This window comes from Pan paniscus, chromosome 20 (genome assembly GCF_029289425.2).
Source record: "Pan paniscus chromosome 20, NHGRI_mPanPan1-v2.0_pri, whole genome shotgun sequence".
Lineage (NCBI taxonomy): Eukaryota > Metazoa > Chordata > Mammalia > Primates > Hominidae > Pan > Pan paniscus.
The window spans coordinates 22,150,811-22,174,255 of record NC_073269.2 but is presented as its reverse complement, the minus strand read 5'-3'; the positions used below and the strand labels follow the sequence as shown (position 1 = coordinate 22,174,255).

Here is a 23,445-nt window from a genome sequence, read left to right as displayed (position 1 = left end):
CCGCCAGGGGCAGGTGCCCGCCCGCGTAGACGCACCCGGCCTGACCCCGCGCCACCATGTAAACGGCGCCAGCAGGCGGACGCTGGCTTCTCCGCCTGGGACCCCTCCGCCCCGACCCGGGCCCCGCGGCCCTCGATGAGGTGAGCGGGGAATGGGCCCCAAAAGGAGAGATCGAAGCCCCGGGGCCTCCACTTCGGAGGAGTGGTGTCCACCAACCCCGCGTTTGGGCTTGTAGGAAGCCACGGAGCCCCAGTGGGCTCGACCCCGCTGCAGGGATGAAGAACACCTGGAAGGCGGGGGCCGGGGGCGGGGAAGCGGGGCTGGGGTGGCGCCTGTGCGTTGCCCTCCACAATCCGGGATTAGGGCCCCACTCGAGGTGGGGGGCATGGCCTGCTTCCCCTCCAGTATGTCTGGGGCCACTGCGGCTCAGTCTCGGGCGTGCGTTACCTTAGCGGCGCCCAACCTGGGGTAGGGGGCAGGCAGGGAGCTGGCCCCATCTCCAGGCCCTAGACACCTCGACAATGGGGGTGCACTGCTCGGGTATCCCCCCTTAGGTTATGTAACCGCCTGTGGTTGCCATGGACACGGGGGCGGGGGTGGCCCAAGGAGTGGGATGGAGGCTTGGAGGCCCCCAGCCAGGGCCCTGCCTCTCCCATCCTCTTCGCCACCTCCGGGGACTTGTATAGCAGATCCCCAGAATCCAGGGTGCCAAGGAGGAAGTTCAGAGTCTAGCTTCCTCTCAGAGTGTCTGGGCCTCAGCTTGGCCCTCTATGAAACAGACCCCGGCTCACCCCGGTCTAGGGGAGCTGAGCAAGGCTTTCTGTGGCTCAGTCCCCATCCCCCTCTCCTAGGGCCTCACCTTTCAGGAGTCAAATTCAGAGCCAGGAGCCTCACTGGGGGCTCACCAAAGATTTGCATATTTTAGATGCCTTAAGAGGCCCTGGGGATATGTGAGTTAGTGAGTGCGTACCTGGATGAGTTAGTGGTTAGTGTATACCTGAATGAATGAGTTAGTGTATACCTGAATGAATGAGTTAGGAGGCCATAAATGGTATAAACTCCAGCTAGGGGGAGGGGGTGTCTTCCGGCTGGTCCACATTTGCCACAATGTCCCCTTCTCCAGGAACATCCCCACACAAGACCCCACCACCTTCCCTGTGGACACCCTGTGGGGTAAGCCATAGCCAAGTCTTTCTCTCTGAGGATAGACTAGGGTGGCCCAGGAGGGTGACTACCACAAAGGCACTGCTCAGACAAAACATGTCAGTGCACGGTGGCTCACACCTATAATCCCAGCACTTTGGGAGGCCGAAGCAGGAGGAAAATTTGAGGTCAGGAGTTCAAGGCCAGCCTGGCCAACATGGTGAAACCCCATCTCTACAAAAAATACAAAAATTAGCTAGACATGGTGGCGCCTGCCTGTAATCCCAGCTACTCAGGAGGCTGAGGCAAGAGAATCGCTTGAACCCAGGAGGGGGAGGTTGCAGTAAGCCGAAATCCGGCCACTGCCCTCCAGCCTGGATGACAAAGCGAGACTGTCTCAAAAGAACACACACACACACAAACAAAAAAATCTCAGTGCCGTGGCTCACTTGATCTGGCGCTCCCCAAACTGGAGTCTAAAACAGTTCTCCCAAGGCTCAGGGAGTGCCTGCTGCACGGTGCAGGGTTCTCATTGAGACAGCACCTGAACTGGCTGCTGTCCTCACTCACAGGACACACCATGCTGACCGGGGTGACCGACGGTATCTTCTGTTGCCTGCTGGGCACGCCCCCCAACGCCGTGGGGCCACTGGAGAGCGTCGAGTCCAGCGATGGCTACACCTTTGTAGAGGTCAAGCCCGGCCGCGTGCTGCGGGTGAAGCATGCAGGACCCGCCCCAGCCGCTGCCCCACCTCCACCATCATCCGCATCTTCGGATGCAGCCCAGGGGGACCTCTCCGGCTTGGTCCGCTGTCAGCGCCGGATCACCGTGTACCGCAATGGGCGGTTGCTGGTGGAAAACCTGGGCCGAGCCCCTCGAGCCGACCTCCTACACGGGCAGAATGGCTCTGGGGAGCCGCCGGCCGCCCTGGAGGTGGAGCTGGCAGATCCGGCGGGCAGCGATGGCCGCTTGGCCCCCGGCAGCACAGGCAGCGGCAGCGGCAGTGGCAGTGGTGGGCGGCGGCGGCGAGCCAGGCGCCCCAAGAGGACCATCCATATTGACTGTGAGAAGCGCATCACTAGCTGCAAAGGCGCCCAGGCCGACGTGGTGCTCTTTTTCATCCATGGTGTCGGCGGTTCCCTGGCCATCTGGAAGGAGCAGCTGGACTTCTTTGTGCGCCTAGGCTATGAGGTGGTGGCTCCTGACCTAGCCGGCCACGGGGCCAGCTCTGCGCCCCAGGTGGCCGCAGCCTACACCTTCTATGCGCTGGCTGAGGACATGCGAGCAATCTTCAAGCGCTATGCCAAGAAGCGAAATGTGCTCATTGGCCATTCCTACGGGTAAGTGAACCCTGGCATGTGGGGTGGGGGTGAGGGATGGGGTCAGCAGGGACTACAGTCACAAAATACTGAGTTTTTGGCTGAGCCCCGGGGCTCACGCCTGTAATCCCGGCACTTTGGGAGGCCGAGCAGGCGGATCACCTGAGGTTGGGAGTTCGGGAACAGTCTGGCCAAGGTGGTGAAACCCCGTCTCTACCAAAAATACAAAAATTAGCCAGACGTGGTGGCACGCGCCTGTAGTCCCAGCTACTCGGGAGGCTGAGGCAGAGGAATCACTTGAACCGAGGAGGTGGAGGTTGCCGTGAGCCGAGATTGTGTCACTGCACTCCAGCCTGGGCGACAGAGGGAGACTCTGAGATGCCACTGACACCTGTAATCCCAGTGCTTTCGGGGGCCAAGGCGGGAGGATATCTTGAGGCAAGGAGTTCGAGACCAGCCTGGGCAACATAGGGAGACCCCCTAGCTCTACAAAAAGTACAAACATTAGCTAGGTGAGGAGGTGCACGCATATAGTTCCACCTACTTAAGGGCTGAGGCAGGAGATTGCTTGAGTCTGGGAGGTCGAGGCTGCAGTGAACTGTGATCACACCACTGCACTCCAGCCTGGGCAGCATGGCAAGAACCTGTCGCTCTTTAAAAAAGAAAAAAAATCCGGGCGCGGTGGCTCACGCCTGTAATCCCAGCACTTTGGGAGGCTGAGGCGGGCGGATCACGAGGTCAGAAGATTGAGACCATCCTGGCTAACACGGTGAAACCCTGTCTCTACTAAAAATACAAAAAATTAGCTGGGTGTGGTCGTGGGCACCTATAGTCCCAGCTACTCGGGAGGCTGAGGCAGGAGAATGGCATGAACACGGGAGACGGAGCTTGCAGTGAGCCAAGATCATATTGCGCCACTGCACTCCAGCCTGGGCGACAGAAGGAGACTCCGTCTTAAAAAAAAAAAAAAAAAAAAGGGCCACCACGCGCAGTGGTGCACATTTGTAATCCCAGCACTTTGTGGATGGATCATTGGAGATGAGTTTGGACAACATGGCAAAACCTTATCTCCTAAAACAAAACAAAGCAAACAAAAATCCTAATTTTTCTCCTTGAAAAAAATCCCATTTTTCAATTTAATTTTTACATTAAAAAAATTTTTTTTTCTTTTAAATAGAGATGGCGTCTCACTATGTTGCCCAAGATGTTCTTTAACTACTGGGCTCAAGTGATCCTCGCACCTCAGCCTCCCAAAGTGCTAGGACTACAGGTGTGAGTCATTGTGCTCAGCCTTAATTTTTTTTGTTTGTTTGTTTTGTTTTGAGATGGAGTCTCACTCTGTCCCCCAGGCTGGAGTGCAGTGGCGTGATCCTGGCTTACTGCAAGCTCCACCTCCCAGGTTCATGCCATTCTCCTGCCTCAGCCTCCCTAGTAGCTGGGACTACAGGCACCCGCTACCATGCCCGGCTAATTTTTTGTCTTTTTAGTACAGACGGGGTTTCACCGTGTTAGCCAGGATGGTCTCGATCTCCTGACCTCGTGATTCGCCCTCCTCGGCCTCCCAAAGTGCTGGGATTACAGGCGTGAGCCAACGCACCAGGCCAATTTTCAAGTTCAAAAAAAAATTATATAGAGATGGGGGGGGGGGTCTCATTATGTTGCCCAGGCTGGTCTTGAACTCCTGGGCTCAAGCCATCCTCCCTCCTTGGCCTCCCGATGTGGTGGGGTAACAGGCATGAGCCGCTATACCAGGCTGAAAACTCCCATTAGCATATGTAATCAGACAGGGATTTCCGTCATCACTGATATTATTTCACATTGTTCTAAAGCAGTGTTGCTCAGGCCAGGTGCAGTGGCTTACGCCTGTAATCCTAGCACTTTAGGAAGCCAAAGCAGGCAGATCACTTGAGGTCAGGAGTTCAACACCAGTTTGGCCAACATGGTGAAACCCCATCTCTACTAAAAGTACAAAAAATTAACCAGGCATGATGGTGTGTGCCTGTAATCCCAGCTACTCGGGAGTGTGAGGCAGGAGAATCACTTGAACCTGGGAGGCAGAGGTTGCAGTGAGCCAAGATCACACCACTGCACTCCAGCCTGAGCAACAGAGTGAGACTCTGCCCAAAAAAAAAAAAAAAAATAGCAGTGTTGTTCAATCCCAGCACTATCGTTTTTGGCCAGGTTATTTTTTTCTGTGAGGGGCTATAGGATGTTTAGCAGCATCCCTGGCTTCTGCCCGCTTAATGCAACTACACAATCTAGTGTTGATCATGACAGTCAAAAATGTCTTCAGTAGTTGCCAAACGTGCCCTGGTGGGCAGAATTACCCCTGACTGAGAACCACTGCCTTAGACTAAGTTACAAAATCAACTGCCTTGGAGAACACTGTGCATTCAGGAAGGGCTCATTGGAATCCTATAAATTCTAGGCATTTACAAAGGCATGGGTTACTGTAATTCACTCCTGCTTAAAGGGCAGGTAATACAACCTAAAACTTACCAAGAACCCCTCCATGGAAGGCTTGGTCCCCAGGGCTTGACCACTACCAAGTGGCCTCATTCTCTCCTTTATCCAGGAAGAAAGGCAAGATTGGAACAGCCAGGCAAGTTGAGCACCACTGTTTTAGAGATTCTAGCCTATGCAATTAGACAAGAAAAAAAGGCTGGGCGTGGTGGCTCACACCTGTAATCCCAGCAATTTGGGAGGCCAAGGCAGGCGGATCAGGAGGTCAGGAGATCAAGACCATCCTGGCTAACACGGTGAAACCCCGTCTCTACTAAAAAATACAAAAAAAAATTAGCTGGGCATGGTGGCAGGCGCATGTAGTCCCAGCTACTCAGGAGGCTGAGGCAGGAGAATGGCGTGCACCCAGGAGGTGGAGCTTGCAGTGAGCCGAGATTGTGCCACTGCACTCCAGCCTGGGTGACAGAGTGAGACTCCATCTCAAAAAAAAGAAGAAAGAAAAAAGAAAAATAAATAAGTGGCCAGGTGTGGTGGCTTACACCTATAATCCCAACACTTTGGGAAGCTGAGGTGGGAGGACTGCTATAGCTGAGGAGTTCAAGACCAACCTGGGCAACATAAGCAAGATCTCATCTCTACAAAAAACTAAAAAGTAAAAAAAAAAAAGAAAAGAAAACAAAGAAGTTACATAAGTATCTAAAAGAAAGGAATCTAGAATGAGAGGTAACAGCTCTTATTTGTTTATATTTCTTTATATAACATACTCAAAAGTTGATGCTTATGAGAAATGATTCCTCTAATTAAATGAGCACCCACCTGCTGGGCACAGTGGTTCACACCTGTAATCCCAGAACTTTTGGAGGCCGAGGCAGGCGGATCACAAGGTCAGGAGTTCAAGACCAGCCTGGCCAAAATGGTGAAACCCCGTCTCTAATAAAAATACAAAAAGTAGCTGGGTATGGTTGCAGGTGCCTATAATCCCAGCTACTTGGGAGGCTGAGGCAGGATAATCATTCGAACCCATGAGGTGGGGGTTGCAGTGAGCCGAGATCGCACCATTGCACTCCAGCCTGAGTGACAGAGCAAGACTCTGTCTCGAGAAAAAAACAAAAAAACAAAAAAAACACCCACCTACAATAGTTCCCATGACCCCATAACAGTGCTATGAGGTCAGCACATTTACAACTTCAGGAATGTGGAGGCTGAAGCTCAGAGAGGTGAAGCAACCTGCCCAAAGGCATACAGGAAGTCCCTGACACAATCAGGTCTGCCTGACTCCTGTCTGTATCCTTTCCTCATTACAGCAGGGGCTGGCAAACATTTCCTTAAAGGATCGGATAGCGAATATTTTAGGTTTGCAGGCCATACAGTCACTGTTGGAACTTCTGATAAAACTTTATTTAGGAAACATTTTTTGGCCAGGCACGGTGGCTCACGCCTCTAATCCCAGCACTTTGGGAGGCCAAGGTGGGCAGATCACCTGAGGTCGGGAGTTCAAGACCAGCCTGACTAACATGGTGAAACCCCGTCTCTACTAAAAATACAAAAATTAGCCGGGCATAATGGCAGATGCCTGTAATCCCAGCTACTCGGGAGGCTGAGACAGGAGAATCACTTGAACCCGGGAGGCGGAGGTTGCAGTGAGCCAAGATCGTGCCACTGTGCTCCAGCGTGGGCAACAGAGCAGGACTCCATCTCAAAAAAAAAAAAACACCTTATTTAGGAAACATTTTTCAAATCTCCAAAAGTGTAAACTGTATTTAAAAAAGCAAATGACTAGCCCACAGGCCGTACATAGTTTGCTGACCCCTGCTTTTGTAGGAATGAGGAGCTCAGCTTTGGGGGCTTCTCAGGCGATGCCCTTCCATCTTGTATAAGGAAGACAGATATGTCATGCCCAGAGGCAGGTGGCAGAACATCCTGAAAGGGAAGGGATAGTAGGAAACAGTGACCTCCCCTGGGCAGCCAGAAGCATTTGTTTAATCAGATTGCTTTCCTACCACTTGCTGATGAGTAATTCTTACCGCTTTTGGGTCATGGTGGCTTGAAGAATCTGATGAGGGCCGGGCACAGTGGCTCATATCTATAATCTTAACACTTTGGAAGGCCAAGGTGGAAGGATCACTTGAGCCCAGGAGTTCAAGACCAGCCTGGGCAACATAGTGAGACCCCCATCTCTACAAAAATTTTAAACAATTAAAATAAAAAGTCTGGTGAAACTTCTGGATCCAGATTCTCTCTTCAAAATAAGTTCCATCCTCAACACTCAAACTCACACTTTCACGGTATTTGAGAGGCCGCACTCATCCCTCACCCCTTCAGGTGTCCATGGACCTCAGGGGAAGAATCTTGGCTTCCAAGGACCTGCCTTCTGGGTAGGGGGAGGACATGAACCCCCTCACCAGGCCGGGTGTCATGGCTCACGCCTGTAATCCCAGCACTTTGGGAGGTTAAGGCCAGAGGATCACTTGAGCCCAGGAGTTCAAGACCAGCCTGGGCAACATAAGGAGACCCTGTCTTTATAAAAAAATTTTTAAAAATTAGCTGAGCATGGTGGCACATGCCTGTAGTCCCAGCTATTCAGAAGGCTGAGGTGGGAGGATCTCTTGAGCCCAGGAAGTCAAGGCTGCAGGGAGCTATGATTACGCCACCACACCACTCCAGCCTAGGCGACAGCGAAACCTTGTCTCAAAAACAAAAACAAAACAGGCCAGCCCAGTGGCTCATGCCTGTAATCCCCGCACTTTGGGAAGCCAAGGTGGGTGGATCACTTGAGGTCAGGAGTTCTCGACCAGCCTGAGCAACATGCTGAAACCCTGTGTCTACTAAAAAATACAAAAATTAGCCAGGTGTGGTGGTGCATGCCTGTACTCCCAGCTACTCGGGAGGCTGAGGAAGGAGAATCAGTTGAACCCGGGAGGCAGAGGTTGCAGTGAGCTGAGATTGCATCACTGTACTCCAACCTGGGCAACAGAGTGAGACTCCGTCTCAAAAACAAAAACAAACCAGTCCAGGCGCAGTGGCTCAGGCCTGTAATCCCAGCACTTTGGGAGGCCGAGGCGGATGGATCACTTGAGGTCAGGAATTCGAGACCAGCCCGACCAACATGGTGAAACCCCATCTCTACTAAAAATACAAAAATTACCTGGGTGTGGTGGTGTGTGCCTGCAATCTCAGCTACTCGGGAGACTGAGGCAGGAGAATCGCTTGAACCTGGGAGGCAGAGGTTGCAGTGAGCCAAGATCGAGCCACTGCATTCCAGCCTGGGGGACAGAGTGAAACTGTCTCAAACAAAAACAAAAACAAAACAAAACAAAATGGTCACTGCTTGTATCCTGCTGACCGCCTCCCTTCAATCCTCCTATCACCCCACCCGTTCCGGGCAGTGTCTCTTTCTGCACATTCCTGGCACATGAGTACCCAGACCTAGTGCACAAGGTGATCATGATCAATGGCGGGGGCCCTACGGCGCTGGAGCCCAGCTTCTGCTCAATCTTCAACATGCCCACCTGCGTCCTGCACTGCTTGTCGCCCTGCCTGGCCTGGAGCTTCCTCAAGTGAGTGCCCCCACCCCAAAGACCGTGATCCTGGCCCTGGCGAACCCAGGCATCTGCTCGAGTTGGATGGGAGGGGGGACTGTACCGCTGGGACTAGGGCTGGCATTGGGGACACCCCGTGGCAGTCGGGCTGGCATAAGGGGCTCTAGCGGTGCCTCCACCACCACCAGGGCCGGCTTCGCCCGCCAAGGAGCCAAGGAGAAGCAGCTGTTAAAGGAGGGCAACGCTTTCAACGTGTCATCCTTCGTACTCCGGGCCATGATGAGCGGCCAGTACTGGCCCGAGGGCGACGAGGTCTACCACGCCGAGCTCACCGTGCCCGTCCTGCTTGTCCACGGCATGCACGATAAGTTTGTGCCCGTGGAGGAAGACCAGCGCATGGCCGAGGTAGAGGCGGGCACCTGGGGCGCCACAGCTACAAATCCCCAGGGTGCTGCCCGGGAGGGGCGTGGCCTCTGCGGGGGGCGTGGTAGCGCTTGGTGGGCGTGCTTTCTTCCCGAGGGGGCGTGGCTGCCGGGTGGGCGTGGTCTCTAGTTGCTGTATCTTGTTCTGACCCCAGGCAAACAGGAGCATTAGGTCTAGCATCAGAAGTAGAATCTAGAAAGCAGGGCTGCCCTGGACAGGTGTTAGCAATTACGCACTGTCCCCACCGCTGTAAGAAGGCTCTCCTCACAGCGGAGGATTTGTATAAGAGACCGGTGACCTATATAATTCTAGAAGACCGGCACCAGGGGATCTTTAGATTAGAAACTCTAATTAGCGAGTTCAGATTAGAAAGGGTCTGGGGATCCTTAGCACTTAGGATAGCCCTGGATACTAGCCCGGCGAGGTGGTTCACGCCAATAATCGCTGCAACTTGGGAGGCTGAGTGGGGCGGATCGCTTGAACCCAGGAGTTCAAGGCTGTGGTGAGCCATGCTCGCACCACTGCACTCCAGCCTGGGCGACAGAGCAAGACCCCGTTTCTTAAAGAAAGAAAAAAAAAAAACCATTAAAGTATAACTGGACTGGTGGTTCTTAACTAAGGAGGATTCTGCCCCCAAGGAACACGTGGAAATGCATGGAGACATTTTTAGGTGTCACGACTGAGGGGGAGAGGGTACTACTGGCATCTAGTGGGTGGAGGCCAGGGATGCTGCTCAACACCCTACAAATGCACAGGATAGCAGCCCCCACCCCAGCTACCCGCCCCTTCCCCGCCCACCCCCGCCCCTCCAGCAAAGAATGATCCAGCTCCTAATGTTGGTAGAGTTGAAGTTGACAAAATCCTCCTCCAGGCCGGGCGCGGTGGCTCACTCCTGTAATCCCAGCACTTTGGGAGACCGAGGCGGGCAGATCGCCTGAGGTCAGGAGTTGGAGATCAGCCTGACAAACATGGCGAAACCCCGTCTCTACTAAAAATACAAAAATTAGCCGGGTGTAGTGGCGCGTGCCTGTAATCCCAGCTACTTGGGAGGCTGAGGCAAGAGAATCGCTTGAACTCGGGAGGCAGAGGTTGGAGTGAGCCGAGATTGCGCCACTGCACTCCAGCCTGGGTGACAGAGCAAGACTCTGTCTCAAAAAAAAAAAGAAAAGAAAAGAAAAGAAAAGAAAAAAAGAAGAAAATCCTTCTCCTGGCATACTGTAGACACTTAATAAATGCTGGATGCCTGAATACTAGTTGGGTTCCAGCAGGGCTACAGGCCATCCTCCAGCTCCCCCTTGAGTGGAAGTGGAGAGATGCAGGGTAGATGGGAGGAGGGACTTTTGGATGCTGTGGGCCATGTGTGGATGGCGGAGTCCCAGGGAAGCCTGGCCTCTCTCCACCCTCTTGCCCCTGCCTACCTTGAGCCCTGCGTCTTCTGCAGATCCTGCTCCTGGCATTCCTGAAGCTCATCGACGAGGGCAGCCACATGGTGATGCTGGAATGCCCCGAGACGGTCAACACGCTGCTCCACGAATTCCTGCTCTGGGAGCCCGAGCCCTCGCCCAAGGCTCTGCCGGAGCCACTGCCGGCGCCTCCAGAAGACAAGAAGTAGCCGCTGGGCCGGCGGGGCATCGCTTGGTGAGCACAGCCGCAGCAGGAGGAGGCCCGAGCCTGCGCCGGGTCTGCAGCGCAGACCACCTGGGCGGGCCGTTCGCTCCGGTGGGCGGGGCCAGGTCAGGGAGACGCCCCCAGGCTGCCTGGGCGGGGCGTGGCATCCGAGGGAGCCCAGCGGACATTCCGCTCTCCGCTTCCGTCCCGCGGGGCCCATCGGCGTTTTGGGGCCGCAGCCGGGACCCTCACGGAAGATGACCTTGTACAGAAGCTCTCCCTCACCTTCCCCCCAACGCCACGGCCAAGGCAGGCCCCCTACCCCGCTGTCTTCCGTGTCAGCCGTGCTTGATCCTGGGACCCACGAGCCCCACAGGGACCCTCGGGGCCCCATCCCGTTATCCGAGACCCTTCCTACCCCCCATTCCTCGGCGCTGGGAGCTATTTTTGCCCAAGGGGGGAGGGATGGGGGGGCTGGCGCCACCGAACCTGCACATCTCAACTTGTAACTCAATAAACAGAAGTGACAATCGGAGTCTCCGGACCTGTGCTGGGTGACCACAGGGCAGGGTGTTCACCGCCTGGAGCCTCAGTTTTCCCATCTGCAGACTGGGCTCAGGCTGGTGCCTCGCGCTCAGGATCGACTTCGACAATGTCTGGTGTCCACGTTAGCTTCCTGAATTTCCCCTCGTACCTCAGAAGGCTGAGGCTCCTTGGACAGTATCCCCCAGGGCAGGAGGCAACTTATCAAGAGGTGACCCCGGCCGGACGTGGTGACTCACGCCTGTAATCCCAGCACTTTGGGAGGCCGAGGTAGGAGTATCGCCTGAGGTCAGGAGTTCGAGAACAGCCTGGCCAAAATGGTGAAACCCCGTCTCTATTTAAAAATGCAAAGACGGCCAGGCGCGGTGGCTCACGCCTGTAATCCCCGCACTTTGGGAGGCAGAGGCGGGGGGATCACGAGGTCAGGAGATCGAGACCATCCTGGCTAACACAGTGAAACCCCGTCTCTAGTAAAAAATACAAAAAATTAGCTGGGCGTGGTGGCGGGCGCCTGTAGTCCCAGCTACTCGGGAGCCTGAGGCAGAAGAATGGCGTGAACCCGGGAGGCGGAAGTTACAGTGAGCCGAGATCGTGCCACTGCACTCCAGCCTGGGTGACAGAGCGAGACTCCATCTAAAACAAACAAACAAACAACAACAACAAACAAAGACGAGCCAGGAATGGTGGCGCGCGCCTGTGGTCCCAGCTACTCGGGGAGCCTGAGGCAGGAGAATCGCTTGAACCCAGGAAGTGGAGGTTGCGGTCAGCTGAGATCGTACCACTGCACTCCAGCCTGTGCAACAAGGCGATACTCCTTCTCAAAAAAAACGAGATGAGCCCTTCCCTGGCCGGAAGAGATCCAACCGAGGTTTAGGTGAAGATCAGTGGGTGTTGCATGGAATTAGAGCTGCCATAATTGAGTGCCCACTGTTTTCCAGGCTGTGTGTTGAATGCCTGCCACCCACTGGTTCATTGAATTCGACTCATCCAACCCCACCCAGCAAGTCAGGACCTTTTACTATTCCCGTGTTATATCTTTCAGCTTGGTTTAGGGCCACCTTTGTCAAGAAGACTTTTCTTTTGAAACCAGCAAATCTGTCTTTTAGTTGGGTTTTGGTTTTGGTTTTGTTTTTTGTTTGTTTGTTTGTTTGTTTTTTGAGACAGAGTCTCACTCTGTCGCCCAGGCTGGAGTGCAGTGGCACGATCTCGGCTCACTGCAACCTCCGCCCCCCGGGTTCAAGAAATTTTCCTGCCTCAGCCACCGGAGTAGCTGGGATTACAGGCTCCTGCCACTACGCCCAGCTAATTTTTGTATTTTTAGTAGAGACGGGGTTTCACCATCTTGGCCAGACTGGTCTTGGAACTCCTGACCTCGTGATCCACCCGCCTCGGCCTCCCAAAGTGCTGGGATTACAGGCGTGATCCACCGCACCTCACCTACATTTTATTCTGGTCCATGTATATCTGGTCCTATCTGTGGTTCCTGTGTATTACAGGAGGAGGGAGGAAATCTTTCCCTCTGTTCTGTCCTTTCCCCACCGGTTTGTGAGTTCCATCCTTAGTTTAGCCAGAGGGGCAATTGTGTCCATTGGCAACTTCTGGAGACATTTTTGATCGCCATGTTTGGGGGTGCATGGGTGTTGCTGACTTCTAGTGGATGGAGGCCAGGAACGCTGCTCATCACCCTGAAATGCAAGGGACAGACCCCACAGCAAAGAATAAGCCAACCCCAAATGTCATTAGGGCCAAGATTGGGAAACCCTGTGTTAGACAAATCCCATCTCTTCTGGGGGGCTCTAGATTCTTTACCAATGTCCTGTTTGTGTATTCTGGGGCGATGGCACAGTGTCACAACACCTGTGGCTTTATTATTAGATTTGGCAACTGGGAGCCATCCCTGTTTCACACTTTTTTTTTTTTTCCTGAGACAGTGTCTTGCTCTGTTACCCAGGCTGGATTGCAGTGGCACAATCTCGGTTCACTGCAGCCTCAGCCTCCTGGGTTCAAGCGATTCTCCTGCCTCAGCCTCCCGAGTAGCTGAGATTACAGACACCTGCCACCGCGCCCGGCTAATTTTTGTATTTTTAGTAGAGACAGTGTTTCACCGTGTTGGCCAGGCTGATCTTGAACTCCTGACCTCAGGTGATCCACTCGCCTCGGCCTCCCAAAGTTCTGGGAGTACAGGCGTGAGCCACGGTGCCTGGCCCCTGTTTTACACTGGAGGAAAGTGAAGCTCAGAGAGCGGTTTCTTCAGCTCGATTACAAGTGGTCGAGCCCAAACCCACTCCAGAGACTGGACCCCTAATCACAATACCAGCCATTCCCCGAGGAGCAGCCGGTGGCTAAGCAGTGGCGAGGTGGGTGGAAACTCGGCCCAGGTCACAGCCCGCCCCCTGGGGGGCCTGGTTGGCTAAACCGCCGTGATGACCGGCAGGTCCTGAAACCAATGAGGCAGCGGATCTCTCCCGAGTCCCTAAATCCACCGGGCCCTTTGCAGAAGCGACTTCCAGAAGCTTAAATGCCCTCGACCCCCCCCCGATCCCCGCCCGCCCGAAACCAGACCGCTGACATCTCACCAGGATGGCGGCTTGGTATTTACTTAAGACCTTTGCACATGAATGGTCTGAAGTCGCATAGCATCGCTGGAAGTCGGGTTATTTATTATTATTATTATTATTTTTTTTTTTTTTGAGACGGAGTCTCACTGTCGCCCAGGCTGGGGTACAGTGGCGCGATCTCAGTTTTCTGCAACCTTCGCCTCCCGGGTTCAAGTGATTCTCCTGCCTCAGCCTCCCAAGTAGCTGGAATCACAGGTGCTCACAACCACACCCGGCTCATGTTTTGTATGTAGTAGAGACAGGGTTTCACCATGTTGGTCAGGCTGGTCTTGAACTCCTGACCTCAGGTGATCCACCCGCCTCGGCCTCCCAAAGTGCCGGGATTACAGGCGTGAGCCGCCACGCCCTGCCGGGTTATTATTAATAATCCCTCCCTTTTTTTGAGATGGAGTTTTGCTCTTGTTGCCCAGGCTGGACTGCAATGGCGTGATCTTGGCTCACTGCAACCTCCGCCTCCCGGGTTCAAGCAATTCTCCTGTCTCAGCCTCCCAAGTAGCTGAGATTACAGGCATGCGCCACCACACCCAGCTAATTTTTGTATTTTTAATAGAGATGGGGTTTCTCCATGTTGGTCAGGCTGGTCTGGAACTCCCGAACTCAGGTGATCTGCCTGCCTCGGCCTCCCAAAGTGCTGGGATTACAGGCGTGAGCCACCGAACCCGGCCAATAATCCCATTTTATAGTGGATAAACAGGTTCCCAGAAGCAACAGGGGAGGCTGGGGTTGCACAATGATCCTGAGGAGGGTCCCAGCCCTGCTCACGCCTCATCACACAGGCGGCCCCTTGAGGGCCCCCACACCTCCCCTTCCTCCAGAAAGTTCTCGCCTGGGCTGCACTGCCACACACTTTGGGCTCTGAGCCACACACTTTGCTCACATGACCTTATTTTTAAATTTTTATAGTTTTTTTAAGAGACAGGATCTTGATATCGCCCAGGCTGGAGTGCAGTGCTGTGATGGTAGCTCCTTGCAGCCTCCAACTCCCAGGCTCAAGCAATCTTCCCACCTCAGGCTCCCAAGCAGCTAGGACCACAGGCCCACCCACCAGATCCGCCTAATGTTTTTACTTTTCGTAGAGATAGAGTCTTGCTATGTTGCCCAGGCTGGTCTCAAACTCCTGGGCTCATGCTATGCTCCCGCCTCAGCCTCCCAAAGTGCTGGGATTACAAGCGTGACACCCAGCCCCGACATGACCTTACAATAATCCCCTGGAGTAGGACCTCTTTACTGCCTCCACTGTACAACCAAGGAAACTGATGCTCAGACAGATAAAATACTGATCGGAGGTCTCACGGCTGGGTAGCAGTGAACTTGGCTCTTGAGCTGGGTAGATACCCTGAGTGCAGCTGAGGATCCCCCAGTCCAACCCGCCATGTGGGTGTCCCATGTCTGGGCGGTAAAAGCAGCCTCTATCCATTTTATTTTATTTTATTTTATTTATTTTTTGAGACAGAGTCTCGCTCTGTTGCCCAGGCTGGAGTGCAGTGGCACAATCTCGGCTCACTGCAAGCTCCGCCTCCCAGGTTCATGCCATTCTCCTGCCTCAGCTTCCCGAGTAGCTGGGATTATAGCCGCCTGCAACCACGCCCGGCTAATGTTTTGTATTTTTAGTAGAGACGAGGTTTCACCATGTTAGCCAGGACGGTCTCAATATCCTGACCTTGTGATCCACCTGCCTCAGCCTCCCAAAGTGCTGGGATTACAGGCGTGAGCCACCGCGCCTGGCAGGCTCCATCCATTTTGACAGCACCAAGCTGCCAAAGTGTTACCAGAAAGGCCCGATCCAGACCCCAAGAGAGGGTTCTCCAATCTCATGCTAGAAAGAATCCAGGGCGAGTTCATAGAGTACAGTGAAAGCAAATTTATTAAGAAACTAAAGGAATAAAAGAATGGCTACTCCATAGACAGGGCAGGGCTGCTGGTTGCCCATTTTTATGGTTATTTCTTGATGATATGCTAAACAAGGGGTGGATTATTCATGCCTCCCCTTTTTAGACCATATAGGGTCTAAAGGTTAACATCCTGATGTTGACGTGGCATTTGTTTTTTTGTTTGTTTGTTTGAGACAGACTCTCGCTCTGTTGCCCAGGCTGGAGTGCAGTGGTACAATCTCAGCTCACTGCAACCTCCACCTCCCGGGTTCAAGCGATCCTCCTGCCTCAGCCCCCCTAGTAGCTGGGATTACAGGCACGCGCCACCATGCCCAGCTAATTTTGGTATTTTTAGTAGAGATAGGGTTTCGCCACGTTGGCCACGCTGGTCTTGAACTCCTGACCTTAGGTGATCTGCCCTCCTTGGCCTCCCAAAATGCTAGGATTACAGGCGTGAGCCACTGCGCCTGGCCAGCCATGGCATTTGTAAACTGTCATGGCGCTGGTGGGAGTGTAGCAATGAGGACGACCAGAGGTCACTCTTGTCGCCATCTTGGTATTGGTGGGTTTTGGCTGGCTTCTTTACTGCAACCTGTTTTATCAGCAAGGTCTTTATGACCCGTTATCTTGTGCTGACCTCCTACCTGATCCCGTGACTTAGAATGCTTTAACCATCTGGGAATGCAGCCCAGTAGGTTTCAGCCTCATTTTACCCAGCTCCTATTCAAGGTGGAGTTGCCCAGGTTCAAACGCCTCTTACAGAAGCACCGGACTGTTCCAAAGCACCTTCTGCTTCCCTTCTTGTCCTCCTCCCACGATGGGGAGCTCACTACTTACTACCTCTCCAGCAGTACCATCTGTAACAAAGTCCTCTCTCAGCCTGGGGGAGATCTGCCTGGGTGCTCCCTACACACACACACACAAACACACACACACACACACCCCTTCTGAAACCAGAGATGGGGGCTGCTGTCAGCATGGGGCAGCTGGAACATTCAAACATTTCTCCCCAGGCTGGATGGCCAACTCCCCAGCACTCAGCCCCGGGCCTGGATGTCCTGGGGACGAAGCTGTCGCTCGCCTTCAGCCAGGAAGACAAGGAGGGCACGGTGCAGCAGGTGCACCCCCAAGCGCCGGCGACGAGCAGGTGGCCAGCCTGCCACCACTCCATAGCAGTGCCCTTGCTTCTGGTTGGTGAGCGTCTGGATCCCTGGAGAAATTGGATGTGGGGTCACAGGGGCAGCCATGGGGACACCTCCCCATCCAGCAGAAGTGTGTGACAGCAGGCGGCTGGGTACGGTGGCTCACGCCTGTAATCCCAACACTTTGGGTAGATCACATGAAGCCAGGAGTTCGAGACCAGCCTGGCCAACATGGTGAAACCCTGTCTTTACTAAAAAATACAAAAATTAGCTTGGCACAGTATGGTGATATGTGCCTGTAATCTCAGCTACTCGGGAGGCTGAGGCACAAGAATCACTTGAACCTGGGAGGCAGAGGCTGCAGTGAGTCGGGATCATGCCACCACACTCCAGCCTGGGCGACAGAGTCCCACACACACACAAAAAAGTATGTGACAGCAAACCCAATGTGTATTGCCCTTGAGTGGGGATAAACCAATGGAGCAAAATACATGCGTGTGCAGGTTCAAAGTTGGTGCTCAATAATTGCTCAGTCAACAAATGAACACCCCTCAGAAGGAAAAAAATGAGGGAACTGGGAAGCCAAATGCCTTTCATATGACCCCCATTCTAGGTACCAGGCACCCACCTAGGGCTTCCACAATACACGCCTCCCGTGTATAAGCCTCCACAGCGACCACGTGCTGGAAGCAATGTAGGGACACAACGCCGCAACCACTGGCCCAGATGTCCAAGATCTGACGCACCTTGGGGCAGGCCTGGGGGGGCTAGGGCAGAGTCAGGAGTCAGCACCCCCAATACCCTCCCCTGCCCATGGCCCGACTGCCCTCGCTGAACCCTGATCCCTGTCCTCACACCTGTTTTCTTGACCGCCCATGGTGACCAAGGGCCTCCCAGAGGTGGACATATGGCCGGGCCCTCGTCCCTTTGCCCACGTAGAAGATGGCACGGATGAAAGTCTGAAGGCGCTCAGCTGGGGTCAGTGAGAAGGCTCGGGCTGGCAGGTCCTGAGTCTCCCTGGATGAAGGGGATAGCTCAGACAGGGAAAAGTGGATAGAGTGGTCCCCAGAGGCAGTCCTTAAAGTCACAACATATCTTGAACCCATGTCTAGTGACTCCTGATTACAGGATCAGAGAGAGTCAGCGGCTCCCCAAAGACATTCAGCAGCTTTCTTTTTTTTTCTTTTTTCTTTTTTTTTTTGAGACAGAGTTTCACTCTTGTTCCCCAGGCTGGAGTGCAATGGCACGATCTCAGTTCACTGCAATCTCCACCTCCTGGGTTCAAGTGATTCTCCTGCCTCAGCCTCCCGAATAGCTGGGATTACAGGCATGCACCAACACACCTGGCTAATTTTTTTTGTAATTTTAGTAGATATGGGGTTTCACCATGTTGGCCAGGCTGGTCTTGAACTCCCAGCCTCAAGTGATCCTCCTGCCTTGGCCTCCCAAAGTGTGCTACTACATTCCAGCCTGGGCGAAACAGTGAGACTCTGCCTCAAAAAAAAAAAAAAAAAAAAAGAGGCCAGTGCGGTGGCTCACACCTGTAGTCCCAGCATTTTGGGAGGCCAGGGTGGGTGGATTACCTGAGGTCAGGAGTTCGAGACCAGCCTGGCCAACATGGTGAAACCTCGTCTCTACTAAAAATACAAAAATTAGTCGGGCGTGGTGGCAGGTGCTTGTAATCCCAGCTACTTGAGAGGCTGAGACAAGAGGATTGTTTGAACCTGGGAGGTGGAGGTTGCAGTGAGCCGAGACGGCACCATTGTACTCCTGCCTTGGCAACAAGAGTGAAACTCCGTCTTAAAAAAATAAAAAGAAGAAGAAGAAGAAGCTGATGATTCTAGGGCCAGTCCCTTTCTTAAGGGCACACAGCAAATAAAAACCAATCCCCAAATTTTCTAGTTTCTATTTCTGGGGCTTTCCTGCCCTGAGTACCTGGGGTCCAGCAGCAGATACGTGAAGCTAGACTTCACGACCCCCTCCCGCCACCTCCTGGCAGGATCTGGCCGCTCAAACTGCTGGGCCAGCGCGTCTTCATCTGCCTGGACATCTGGAATACGGCCCGTCCGCAGGGCTGCAGCCAGTTCTAGGCTGTGCCCTGAAAACTCTGGGCCTGGAAGTCAAGGGAGATGGAGGAAGGGATGATTCTGAGATGGGGAGGAAAGTGGGGCTGAGAGCTGGGGTTCTCCAGGAGATTCCTGGAGGCTCCCTGGACTCCACGTGCCCTGGGGAGACTAACCAGGAGCAATCTGGGCTTCTTCCAGCTGCTGGAGGTAGAACTGCCCGGTGAAGGGTGTGACGGGGCGAGGATTCTCACCAAGCGCTCGGAGTCCCTTCAGCAACTCCAAGTCAGACACAGTGGAGACTGGCAGGTGCCGGCAAGGGCCGACAGGGTCCCTGCCACCTGTAGAGCTTGCCTCATCCTCTGTCAGCCAGAGCGTGGCCACGTCACTATCAATGGATGTCTGGTGCTCCCACAGGCAGTGGCAGTCAGAAGTTCCAGGGGGTGGTGTCCGTGGGGGGCTATGAGCTGGACTCCTGTCCAGGAGAGGCATGGAGGAAGGGGAGGACTGGAAGCCAGCAGCATTTGGTGGGGTCAGAGTCAGGGCCTGCAGACGGGCATTCAGTTCTGCCTCCGTGCCCTGAGACCTAGGTACCCTCTGGTTGGCATGGACAACATGCAGAAGTCCCTGCCTGGTCGGTGGCAATGACCCAGCCCAAGGGGGAGTGTCCGAGGCTGGGTCCTCAGCTCCAGAGACCTCAACCGCTGTGACCAAAGAGGCGTCTGAGCTGTAATCCCAGTGCCCTGGAGGGGACGCCGAGCTCCCATGTTTGTCCACAATTTCAAGGGGAACAGGGAGGCTGGGGGGTCCTGGGTCAGCCTCCAAGCCAATGTCCCTGTTGTCACCTCTGCATAGCTGCTTTTGGAGTGCTATGGAGTCCAGCGTCTCATCGGGAGGTCCAGAGAGGCCTGGGGCTGCAGGTGAGAGTGGGGGCCAGAGAGGAGAGGAGGAGGGATGAGACAGCGATGGGAATAGGATCAAACAGAAAAAGGAGATCAGAGTGTCTGAGGCCGAAAGAGCGGGCCACAAATAGTGGATGTGAGACGGTCAGAACCAATGGGTGGGGTGGGGAAGACCCTGGATGTCAGGGACTGGTCCAGAAGTCAAGCCCCAGCAGCCCTGCAGGCCCTACTCACTGCCAGGTGCAGGCTCGGGCTCCTGAGTCTCTGCCCCGACCCGGGTCTGGGTCCCGGTCCGCGTGTCGAGATCCTGCAGGACTCGCGCGCACTCCAGGTGTCCCTGCTGCAGGGCCAGGTCCAGCGGCCGGAGTCCGTCCTACAGGGGCGCGGTCAGCAGGGGGCGCCCGAGGCCCTTTACCTTCCTTCCCTCCCTCTGGGCTCACCCAGCCTTTCTTTGCCCGCGCAGTGCCTCCCAACCTGGTCGCGCAGCGCCGGGTCCGCTCCTTGGCTCAGCAGCAGCTCCAGGCCGCGGCGGCAGCCCCAGGCGGCGGCCACATGCAGCGGCGTCAGTGCCTCGACAGATCTGGGGCGGCAGCGCAAGAGGGGTCATTGCGGACTCAGCCTCCCGGCAGGAACCCCGATCGCCGCTCTGGGGACCCGGAGCCTTCGTTCTCGGCCTCCCGGATCTCCGCCGTCCACCCTGGTACACTGCCCTTGGAACCTAGATGCTATGACCTCAGGCCAGGACCCAAACCTCTGCCGTCTGACCCTGGTGCCTCCACTCCAATATCCGAACCCTTGATCCCCACTTTGGTCCTAGCGCAGCCCCATTCCACGCCCTCGGTCTGGGACCCCAGCGCCTCCCTCGAGCCCTAGCCCCTGCCCTTGGACCCCCAAGTTCCCTCCCCAAGATCCCCTAAACCCCACCCTCGAGCCCCGAGGCCCTTGCCCAGGATGATGGGGCGCCCCTTCCCGGATTCCCAGACTTCGGCTTGGGGAGACCCCGCCCCGGGCCCAGGCTCTATCTTACCGAGCGTTGGGGTCCCCGCCTTGGCGCAGTAGGGCCCCGAGGCAACGCAGGCCGCGCGGGTGCCGGGCTCCGGCCGCCAAGTGCACAGCCGCTGCGCCGTCCTCTAGCACCAAATTAGGGTCCGCGCCGCAGCGCAGCAGCTCCTCTACTGCCCTGCAAACACCGCAGTCAGAGTAGACCCCGGCCAAAGACCCCCCACTCCTGGCCCGCCCCCGGCCCCGCCCTCACCACGGCTCCTCCTCCCGCAGCGCATCCCGCAACCTGCGAGCCAGGCGGGCCTCCGAGCACATGCCCTGGCTGGGTCCGAAGCGCACCGCCTGGTCGGTCGATTTCCTACTTCCCGCGGGGGGCTTGTGGGCATGCGCCGCTCCTCCCCTCGGGTCGGGGGGCCCCTCTCCAGGGCCGAGCAGGGTTCCCAGCCAGGCTGCCCCGCGCCGCACGGGGGTCCACATCGGGGTTCGAGAGCTTTAGTGTCCTCAGGGGCCTGTGACACCCGGAGGCGCTCAAGCAGGGGCTGGGACCGCCGATAAGAGCCCGGGCGGGAGGATGCCACCGGGTGTGCCACTATCTCATTTAAAAACGGGAAACGCGAAGGCACCCGGCTCGAGTGGGTGGAGCTACGATTAAGAAAGTCCGGGGTGCCCCAGGTCATTAAGTCTCAGGGAATCTTCTTCAAGGGTGGCCTCTGGGAGGGCGCACGGCCTTATGAGAGGCTTAGGCCGGGCACGGTGGCTCACACCTGTAATCCCAGCACTTCGGGAGGCCCAGGCAGGAGGGTTGCTTGAGCTCTGGGGTTCGAGACCAGCCTGGGCAACTTGGATAAACCCGGTCCCTACAAAAAAATACAAAAAACTAGCCGGGCGTGGGTGGCTTGCACCTGTGGTCCCAGCTACTTGGGAGGCTGAGTTGGTAGAATCTCTTGAGCCCGGAAGTTCGAGGATGCAGTGAGCCATGATCACACCACTGCACTCCAGCCTGGGCAACAGAGCAAAACTCTGTCTCAGAAAATAAATAAATACATAAAATAGAGGCTTCAATTTCCAACCCCCAGGCCGAGGGCCCGGCTCACGCCTTTAATCACAGTGCTTTGGGAGGCTGAGGCGAGAGGATCGCTTAAGCCTACTAGTTTGTTGTTGCTTTTCTTTTCTTTTAGTGAGTGCAGGAGTTTGAGACCAGCCTGGGCAACAGAGTGAGGCCCTATTTTTTTTTTTTTTTTTTTTTTTTTTTTGAGCCGGATCTTACCCTGTCGCCCAGGCTGGAGTGCAGTGGTGCAATCTGGGCTCACTGCAACATTTGCCTCCCAGGTTCAAGCTATTCTCCTGCCTCGGCCTCCCAAGTAGCTGGGATTACAGGCATGTGCCACCACACTCGGCTAATTTTTGTATTTTTAGTAGAGATGGGGTTTCACCATGTTGTCCAGGCTGGTCTTGAGCTCCTGACCTCAGGTGATCCGCCCGCCTCGGCCTCCCAAAGTGCTAGGATTACAGGCGGAGACCTTGTCTTTATTTTTTTATTTTTGAGACGGAGTTTTGCTCTTGTTGCCCAGGCTGGAGTGCAGTGGTGTGATCTCAGCTCACTGCAACCTCCTCCTCCAGGGTTCAACAGCTTCTCCTGCCTCAGCCTCCCCAGTAGCTGGGATTACAGGCATGCACCATCACGCCTAATTTTTTATTTTTAGTAAAGACGGGGTTTCACCATGTTGGTCAGGCTGGTCTTGAACTCCTGACCTTGTGATCCGCCCACCTCGGCCTCCCAAAGTGCTGAGATTACAGCCGTGAGCCACTGCGCCTGGCCAAGACCCCGTCTTTAAAAACAATTTTAAAAAAATTTCCAGTCCCCATTCTGCGTTGCCCATTTTCAATCCAGCGGAACTAGGACTTCAGTATTTTGGAGGGCTGGACCTCTGAAAGTCTTAGTGTCCCATCTGCAAAATGTGAGAATCCTAACGAGGTTGATGCGGGGATTGAACAGGGGCTTGGGCACAAGGGCCTGACACACGATAGGTTCCAAAAAAGGCTCACAGGGAGGAAAAGCAGTCACTCAATAAAGCTGTTTGTGTTTATTTTTGAGATAGGGTCTTGCTCTGTCACCCAGGCTGGAGTGCAGTGGCGCGATGACAGCTCACTGCAGCCTCGACCTCCTAGGTTCAAGTGATCCTCCCACTTCAGCCTCTCAAGTAGCTGGGAATCACAGGCGTGAGCCACCGAGCCTGGCTTAATTTTTGCATTTCCTGTAGAGACAGGAAATGTTGCTATGCTGTCCAGCGTGGTCTTGAACTCCTGGCCTCAAGCAACCCTCCTATCATGGCCTCAGTACTGCTGATGGAGCTCTTAAACCTCCCCCTTAGGGATGTATGATCCAGGCCTGGCTGATCAGAACATCACACAACCCTGGTACATGACTAGCTCTTAATTGAAGGTCATGTATCCCCCCGGGGGAGTCCAATCATATCCAGATGCTGAGAGAACTCTGCCTTGACCTGGATTGGGGTCTGGGGAGTGGTTGAAGCCATCACACACCTTTCCATTGGTTGGGGGGTAAGCAGGGCACATTGACTAGCAACCATGTAGTACCCTCCCAAATGGCAATGTTGTCCTAGCACCTGGATACAGCCAAGCCTGAAGCTGTTCTCTTGGCTTTTTCATCTTTTTTATTTTTGAGTTTTTCTTTTTTATTTGAGAAAAGCTCTCGCTCTATCACCAGGCTGGAGTACAGTGGTGCGATCTCAACTCGCTGCAACCTCCACATCCCGGGGGCTTTTTCATCCACAAGAAAGCAGCCAC

General features: G+C 54.8%; 2 protein-coding genes across 2 annotated transcripts; one reads left to right on the top strand and one right to left on the bottom strand.

Annotated features, from left to right (window-relative positions):
* The first annotated feature begins 1 nt into the window (after position 1).
* Positions 2–11,031, top strand: ABHD8 (abhydrolase domain containing 8). Its single transcript, XM_034944190.2, has 5 exons — positions 2–140; positions 1,716–2,484; positions 8,313–8,483; positions 8,654–8,870; positions 10,330–11,031. Exons 2-5 carry the CDS (start codon positions 1,724–1,726, stop codon positions 10,498–10,500), a joined length of 1,320 nt encoding a protein of 439 aa, XP_034800081.1. The 5' UTR covers positions 2–140; positions 1,716–1,723; the 3' UTR covers positions 10,501–11,031.
* ANKLE1 (ankyrin repeat and LEM domain containing 1) lies at positions 10,772–23,386 on the bottom strand. Its single transcript, XM_003817809.6, has 9 exons — positions 20,891–23,386; positions 20,663–20,815; positions 20,110–20,215; positions 19,870–20,008; positions 18,910–19,647; positions 18,606–18,783; positions 17,528–17,687; positions 17,299–17,437; positions 10,772–16,738 (listed from the first exon to the last, which is right to left on the bottom strand). The coding sequence occupies exons 1-9, from the start codon at positions 21,112–21,114 to the stop codon at positions 16,566–16,568; spliced, it is 2,010 nt and encodes a 669-aa protein (XP_003817857.1). The 5' UTR covers positions 21,115–23,386; the 3' UTR covers positions 10,772–16,565.
* Between the last annotated feature and the right edge of the window lie 59 nt (positions 23,387–23,445).